The 8,653-nt window shown below is 49.1% G+C and overlaps 1 protein-coding gene across 1 annotated transcript in view; it reads right to left on the bottom strand.

Annotated features, from left to right (window-relative positions):
- Positions 1 to 603: 603 nt before the first annotated feature.
- The window catches only part of USHBP1 (Usher syndrome 1C binding protein 1), a gene marked incomplete at its 3' end in the record, with an annotated part of 45,672 nt that continues 37,622 nt past the window's right edge, over positions 604 to 8,653 (bottom strand). The window contains exons 13-14 of the mRNA XM_015406815.1: positions 7,100 to 7,216; positions 604 to 649 (exon numbers count right to left, since the gene is read on the bottom strand). Coding sequence (XP_015262301.1) covers positions 604 to 649; positions 7,100 to 7,216 — 163 coding nt within the window. The remainder of the gene's footprint in view (positions 650 to 7,099; positions 7,217 to 8,653) is intronic.

An 8,653-nucleotide genomic window follows, 5' to 3' on the forward strand; every position in this document is an offset into this window, starting at 1 on the left:
GCCCTTGGCACTTTGACTGCCAAGAACTGTTTTATTCTTAGGCATCTTTACTGCAGAGGTGATAATTTATGATCATTTTAATGCAAGATTGTACGATAAGGGAGCAAAGGATTCAGGATTCTTTTAATGAAGAGGTAATGCAAGCTACCTTGTGAAGTTGTGGGGTTTTTTTTAACCCGATTGGGGCCCACACACCTTTGAAATAAATATTCCGTCTCTGATGTATCTTGGAGCTTTGCATACCTAAGTCACAGGCTGGAACCCTCTTTTGTCCCCTCCTCCTGTGTGCGTTTGTGTGTCGGCTAGCAGATAACAACACCGCATGCATCTTGACAAAGCATCCCCAAAAGTCGATGCCACAATCTGAGCTAGTTTGGTGTAGTGGTTAAGTGTGCGGACTCCAATCTGGGAGAACTGGGTTTGATTCCTCACTCCTCCACTTGCACCTGGCTGGTGTGACCTTGGGTCAGTCACAAGTTCTCTATGAGCTGTTCTCTCACGGGAAGTCCTTGAAAGAGCTCTCTCAGCCCCACGTACCTCACAGGCTGTCTGTTGTGGGGAGGGGAAGGGAAAGGAGATTGTCAGCCGTTCTGAGACTTCTTCGGGTAGCGAACGGCGGGGTATAAATCCAATCTCTTCTACTTCTTGTCTTCTTTTGAGTGCCACACGACGTTGGATGCGGACAGTTGCCCTCTCCGTGCCCAGAGTTGCCATCTCCACCAGTTCCGGCCTGTCAGTCCCCTCACGTCCATCTCCAAGATTCAGCCTTCCTACCAAAGGCTTCCTTCTTTGGCTTTTTAACATCTGAACAGAGAAGGTCGCCACCATCCCCAAGAGTTTGCAGCTCTGCTGTGAAAAGCAGCACACACACACCCCGCCCCATCAGCGACAAACCCTCAGCAATCCCAGGATGTCCTTTTTGCCTTCATGCAGGGCTATTACAAAGCCAGGGCGGGCTTGACAAATCTGTATTGTCCTGTTGCAAATCTATCTCCCTTCTTCTTCTGTCCATATAAGTTTCCCTCTGCCTAGAATGGACTGGAAAAGTTGCTTTCTCGAAAACTCCCTCTTCCCCTTTTGGAGAGCCAACCAAAAATGACCGGCTCCTGTAACCCTGGGCTGTTCCGCATTCTCATCTCCCTCGCTTGTAAGTTTTGCTTCCTCTAGTGGTTGATCTGATTCTCACACCCGGTCAATGTTCCCTCTAAGCTGTGGAGTCTCGTGAGCAAAAAATTCTTCTTTGTGAGCGCCTGGCGTTAAAGTTGTGAGCGAGCGATTTGGTTGCTGCATAGATTAGTTTGCTCTGGAGTCCTCCTTCCTGAGCTAAGACAAAAATGTGAGAGCCGGAAGCTAAAAAACTGTGAGCTAGCTCACACTAACTCAGCTTAGAGGGAACACTGCACCCGGTTATGTCTGACATAAAAACCTGCCATTTAAAGCCAGTTTGGTGTAGTGGTTAAGAGTGCAGCGTCTAGTGTAGAGAGCCAGTTCGGTGTTGTGGTGAAGAGCACGGACTCTGATCTGGGAGAACCGGGTTTGGTTCCCCACTCCTCCACATGCAGTTGCTGGTGTGACCTTGGGTCAGTCACAAGTTCTCTCAGAGCTGTTCTCTCACGGGCAGTCCTTGAAAGAGCTCTCTCAGCCCCACCTACCTCACAGGGTGTCTGTTGTGGGGAGGGGAAGGGAAAGGAGTTGGTAAGCCGCTCTGAGACTCCGAGTGAAGGGCCGGGTATAAATCCAATCTCCTCTTCTTCATCTGCAGGGAGATGTGCTGGACATACACCAGTCGAATATCAAAATGGCCACTACAAGGAGCAAAACATGTGCAGGACCCCCCCCCCCAAAAAAACCCAGGAACTTACAAGCGAGGAGAGTGACAAGGTAGAAAGGGCTCTATCACCCACCCATTGGGAGAATGGAGCAAACTGTCTGACTTGATTCCCGGGTGCTGCCTCTTCCGGCCTGCTCCTGTACAAGGTGACTCACATGCAAGTCCCGGTGAGTTCCAGAGGCCTTATTCCTGGTGTGCAAAATATGCACAGCTTTCCATGCCACAGGTCTTGGTGTGCCCAAAGAATGCCATCTTGGGGGGGGGGGTGGACTCATTGCCTTTAACAGATGAATGAGACACAAGAATTCAACAGAAGAAGAGATTGGATTTATACCCTGCCCTTCACTACCCAAGGGAGTCTCAGAGCGGCTTACAAACTCCTTTCCCTCCCCCTCCCCACAACAGACACCCTGTGAGGCAGGTGGGGCTGAGAGAGCTCTGACAGAAACTGCTCTTTATCAAGGACAGCTCTTATCAGAACTACGGCTTGCCCAAGGTCATCCAGCATCCAAATCTTGTTGTCTCCCTCTTTGTGTTGCTGTGAATTTCTGTCCGGCGCAGAACTGTCGGGTACAGCAGTCATGGGGGGGGGGACACCAAAGCACACACTGTAACCAGGGGTCATTTCCTGCCGGAGTGCACAGGAGCGGAGCTATGGCAGTAAGGAGCCCAGGGGGTGGGCACATGCAACAAGCCCTGCTCCCAGCAGCCTTCTATCAGGCCACGAGGAGCAAGAAGCAACCAGGTAGGGTTTCCAGTCCTGAAAAACACAAAATGCTCTACATCTGACAACGGCACTACGGATGAGATTAGAATTTCATCAGCCAATCCAGATGCAAAAGAACCTCCTCAGGAAAGCTCCACCATTAACATGTCACAGCCGGGGGAACGCCTACCAGATAATGACTCAGCCCTACCCCACCTTCCTGAGAAGATATAAATTACCTGCCTACCATTCTTCTTCTCACATCAACACAGAGAGGACGCCATCTTTCTGTGTTATACCTCTGAGGATGCCAGTCACAGCTTATTAAACACTGGGTTCAAGACGCATCGCAGTGAACAGCTCTACTTTATTAAGTGATTCAGCAGATACAAGACTGAAACCTCAGGGCAACAGCCCTGTTTAAACAGCATGCAAAAAGCACACCCAAACACACCCAACTCCCAACGATAGGCTATTTACATAACATTAGTTTCTCACTGGTCCCTTCCAGAGTCCTGGTGGGCTATTGTTCTAGAGCTCCAAGCTCAGCCAGTCTCTGGTAGATAGTCCTGGAATGTTCCAGTCCTCATACATAAAACAGCTGCTGGCAAAACGTCAGGTACCACAATGCCAAGACCACGGCCATACAGCCCCGAAAATCTACGACGACTGAGGTCTGTATTGCGGTGCATAGCTTATTGTAAGCAGGAGTCCATTTATGTAACTTTGGTACTGTCGTGCGAATACTTATGCTATCCTTCAGTGCTTTTTGGTGGGTCCAGACTGCTAAAGTCCTAATGCATTCGTTTCCAAATCTCCCACTTTGTTCACTGTACTGACTCACGATGCCTAATCCGCCTTGAGCCCCTCCCCCCGTGAGAAAGGCAGATGATAATAAATGTCAGTGGACAACTCCAGAGCCCTCGTTTCACCAGCCGCTTATCTCTCTTGGAGATACCAAGTCACAGGAGATAATTTACACTTGCTAGAAACCAAGCTCTCCCCTCAGCAGTTCTGGAAGGGTGATATAAAAAAGTCCCGATGGAAAACAGGTTATGCCTTTGTAGTACAGGGGAGGTTGAAACTGTAGAACCTGTCTTATTTTGCTGCCCTTACTATATATATTTTTTTATCGAGAAGTTTGTATTACGTTTGCCTCTCCTATAATTAGAAGGTACTTTGGCCGAACAGGCTAAGTGTATACTAGAATGTTGCTGATGAACTTACAGAGCTGCAGTGGCTCAAGTGGTTAAGACACTGAACTGCAGGGTGTCGAAGGTCAGTAGTTCAGCAGTTCGAGACCCGGGTGCCGCATGACACCGTGCGCCTCGGTGTTTAGTCATGCCGGCCACATGACCACGGAAATGTCTTCGGACAGCGCTGGCTCTTCGGCTTGGAAATGGAGATGAGCACCGCAACCCTAGAGTCGGATTCGACTGGCTTTCAAGCAAGGGAACCTTTACCCTTTACCTTTTTACAGAATTCAGCAGATAAAGAAGAAAGAAGACGGAAGAAAACAGGAGGAGGAGAGGAGGAAGAGGATATTTATACCCTGCCCTTCACTCGGAGTCTCAGAGTGGGTTACAATCTCCTTTCCCTTCCTCTCCCCTGTGAGGTAGGTGGGGCTGAGAGAGTGCTGAGAAAACTATGACTGGCCCAAGGCTGCATGTGAAGGAGTGGGGAATCAAACCCGGTTCTCCCAGATTAGAGTCTGCACTCCTAAACACTACCCCAAAGGTTAAAATTGTACTTTAAAATGTTTTTAAAGATATTTAATTCTCATGTTTTAAATGTTATATTTATTAATAGTCTTTTAAATTTGGAGCAGATGAACCTGTTTTATTCTGTGCTGGTCAAGAGCCGTTTTAATAAAGATTGGTTGATTAATATAAGTAAATAAATAGAATTAAATACATGCAAAGCTGATCCAAATTTCAACCACGAGTCTTGCATGAAATGCAGAATACGACACAATTTGTGTGTAAAGCACAAATCTTCCAGGCGGAGCAGAGTGAGGGCTTCGTGCAGACCCAAGCATGCCCGTTGGTTCTTCTTCCTTTCCGTAGGTAGTTTTCGTCCTTGTGACATAACCCACGGTGAATTTGCGATGCAATTTTTGATGCCGTCTGTCCTTTGGCATTTCTTCTTTCGATTGCTTTACAAGGTACAGAGGTCCCGGCTGAAACAAACACAGGTGGCACGACTGCAAAATGAACTGGGGGTAACAAAAGACAGTCTGGAATGGAGTTCTACGTCGGGTTGCCAGCTCTGGGTTGGGAAATACTTGGAGATTTGGGAGAGGGGATGGTTGAGCCTAGAGAACGCAGGGCTTAGGAAGGGGAGGGGCCTCAGCACGGTACAATCCCACAGAGTCCACCCTCCAAAGCCGTCGTTTTCTCCAGGGGGACTGATTTCTCTAGTCTGGAGAGCAGTTGTCAAAGCAGCAGGTCTCCAGGGCCCACCTGGAGTTTGGCAACCCCTGTTCTACAGCACCTAACTTTACTCTGCAGTGGTGGGAACGTTACGGATGGAGTGGCACACCCAGGGGTCATTTCATAGAAAAAGAGGTGCAGGAGCTCATTCGCATAACTCATCGGCATAACTCATTTGCATATGCCACACCCCCTGACATCACCGGAAGTGTGTCAGAAGGCAACACCCACCGCTCAGGCTCCACTGGACTGTTTTGGATTGCTAGCTATTGGGGGGGGGGGGGGGGACGTGATCTCTCCTTGCAAAGGAGGGAGAGCTTGTACCTGAATAAAACTTGGTCTTATTGGTCTTAAAGGTGCACTGGACTGTTTTGGATTGCTAGCTAGGGGTGGGGAGGGAACACGCAGATCTGTCCTCACAGAGGAGGGAGAGCTTGTACCTGAATGCAGGCGGGGGGGGGCTCTGCAACTTACCTGGCTGCTAATAAGTTGTGCTAATGAGCTCCTGCACCTCTTTTTCTACGAAATGACCCCTATTTCTACCTAAAAGATATAAAGCACAAAGTGGCCATTTGGTAACATTCCTGCACACGATCTTCAGTATTTCCATAGGCAGAGGCACAAGCGGTAGAGGCAATTCCTGCACTTGCTTGGCTCAGAGGTGCCCTCTACTGGGAGCTTGATTTGTTGCAAGGAAGATTTGATTTCTCTCCCGGAGTGAGGCTGACAACCTACTTCGGAATAGCCCTAAAGGTACTGAGAGACGAGGGAGGAGTGCTGTCTTTCTACCCGGCTAGTGGGGTTCTAACTGAGGGCATCTGGCTGGTCACCGCTGGAGTCAGGATGCTCGGCTAGACGGCCATTCTTGATCTGATCCCTCAGGGCTCTTCTGCAGCTCTTATACAGTGGCAGTCAAAGAGATTCAGAGGACAGATCGACGGATCGAGCCAAATCAAGCCTCCATGTTCAGGGGCAGTGTACCTCTGAACAAAGATCGCTGGGGATAAACCACTGGGAAAACTGTCTCCCTCCCCAGCCTGCTTTTGAGCTTCTCAGATGCAGACAGATTACCATTTTTGAAATTAGACTGACCCTTGGCCTGATCCAGCAGAGCTCTTCTGATTTCTGTTTATTTATTGTTCCCACCCTTCCTCCAAGGATGGGGGGGTGGGTGTTCAGTGGCTTCCTTTCCCCTGTTCCCTATTTTATATTCACAACAACCCTGTGAAGTAGGCTACACAAAGGAAGCAAGCACCAAGAACACAGAGCATCCCTTGCCCAAGCCGGAGAGTTCCTATCTATACCTTGTGGCTAATAGCCACTAATGGACCTCTGCTTCATACGCTTATTCAGTTCCCTCTTGAAGCCGTCCATGCTTGTAGCCACCGCCACCATCTCCTGTGGCAGTGAGTCCCATGTGTTAATCACTCCTTGGGTGAAGAAGTACTTCCTTTTATCCCTTCTAACCCGAGTGTTCACCAATTTCATGGAGTGCCCACGAGTTCTCGTACTGTGAGAAAGGGGGGAAAGTACTTCTTTCTCTACCTGTTCTATCCCGTGCATCATTTTGTAAACCTCGATCATGTCACCCCTCAGCCGTCGTTTCTCCAAGCTAAAGAGCCCCAAGCGCTTTAACCTCTCTTCATAGGGAAAGTGTTCCAACCCTTTGATCATTCTAGTTGCCCTTTTTCCAATGCCACAGTATCCTTTCTGAGGTGCGGTGACCAGAACTCCACACAGTACTCCAAATGAGGTTGCGCCATCGATTTATACAAGGGGCATTATGAGACTGGCCAATTTGTTTTCAATTCCTTTCCTAATAATCTCCAGCATAGCGTTGGCCCTTTTTATATTGCAGTCACACACTGTCTCGACATTTTCATTGAGTTATCTACTAGGACTCCAAGATCTCTCTCTTGGTCAGTCTCTGCCAGTTCGGACCCCATCAATGTGTATTTATAGTTAGGGTTAGTCAACGAGGTGATTCCACACTGAGGTCAGCATCTGTCACAAGACACATTTTGGTGCTGTGACCCACCCCCGCAGGACTGGCTGTCTCTTGCAGAGACACCAACCCCGCAAGGGGGGAGCCGGCCATCCACTCTGCCCTCCAGCCTCTGGAGGGCGCACATCAGCAATCGCAACTGCTCTGCTTGCCGGTGACTCATCAAGCCAACCTGCTTCTCCAGCTGGCACACCTGGGCTTCCTGTTTCCTCCGGGCGTTCCGGTAGGCATGGACCATGGCACTGCGGAGAGAAAGGAATGTGCCAAATTAGGATGGAAATGAAGAAGAAGAGATTGGATTTATACCCCGCCCTTCACTCGGAGTCTCAGAGCGGCTCACAAACTCCTACCCCTTCCCCTCCCCGCAACAGACACCCTGCGAGGTAGGCAGGGCTGAGAGAGCTCTTGCGAGGACTGCTCGTAAGAGAACAGCTCTGAGAGAACTATGGCTTACCCAAGGTCATCCAGCAGCTCTGCAAGTGGAGGAGTGGGGGATCAAACCCGGTTCTCCCAGATTAGAGTCCGCGCACTTAACCACTGAACTGTGCACTTAATCACTACACCAAACAAAGTGGGAGGCGGGACGCCAGGGTTCTCACCGCAGCTTGGAAAACATCGATGAGCCCATGGTAATTTCTAATGACACTGGATGGCTTTCATACAGGGTGCCGAAATGTGGATACCCACATACAAGGTGTTCTGCATACTGGGGGGAGGGGACACAGACGTGAGGATCCTCCATCTATACAGAAACCCATTACGTTGTCAATTAAAAAGAAGCCCCCTCCCCAATAGTACAAGAGAAGTGAGCATGCTCATTATTCTCGAGAATTCACGGAATGTTGAGGGCAGTGATGTGTCTATTATAGAAGACTAGAAATAATGCCCGTTGCGGAAATAAATACAACGGGATCTAGAAAGAGGCTCTGGGAGAGTGCTCTGGCTTTGGGCAAACAGTGTCAGTTTCCTGTGGCGACCTCAGCAGGGTTTAATGACAGAGTCCACTGTTTTCTCCAGAGGGACTGATCTCTGCATTTGTATGTTTGAGTTATCTGTAGCCCTCACCTGGAGAGTGGTAACCATTGTTACCCATTCTCCTCTCCCCTATGAGGTATGTTATGCAACTGAAAATCCCAACTGCCTTGCGGGGGGGGGGGAGTTTGAGGTGTGGAATGGACTGAAGTCCAATCAGCTTCCATATGCAAAAGACCAGGTTGTCGCAGCAGTTGTGGTGTGGGTGGGACCCGGGCTTTGCCTTCTGATTGGTGGTGATATATGCTGAGGAGCAGTGCCATCAGCCATACACTAAGGGAGTGCATTTCAGAATTAGAACTAACTTTGGCACCCACTATTCAATTATATATAAGGAGAGATAAGGAGAGAAGGGGAAATTTGGCCTCTTCGAGCCTCTAAGAGCTCTAGTATATCCCAGAGAAGGGGATCTGAATCAGGGGGGAAATTCTCCAAATCCACACCAAAAGTCCTAGGTACCAACTGGTTCCTTCTAATGGAGGCCCTGTGCCAAAACATACTGCAGAATGTTGAAGGCCACGGAATGCTTGGAGAAATGACGGCTGAGGGGTGACATGATCGAGGTTTACAAGATTATGCATGGGATAGAGCAGGTAGAGAAAGAGGTACTTTTCTCCCTTTCTCACAATGCAAGAATTCGTGGGCAC

This window comes from Gekko japonicus, unplaced genomic scaffold (assembly GCF_001447785.1).
Source record: "Gekko japonicus isolate JY-2015 unplaced genomic scaffold, Gekko_japonicus_V1.1 scaffold2000, whole genome shotgun sequence".
Classification (NCBI taxonomy): domain Eukaryota; kingdom Metazoa; phylum Chordata; class Lepidosauria; order Squamata; family Gekkonidae; genus Gekko; species Gekko japonicus.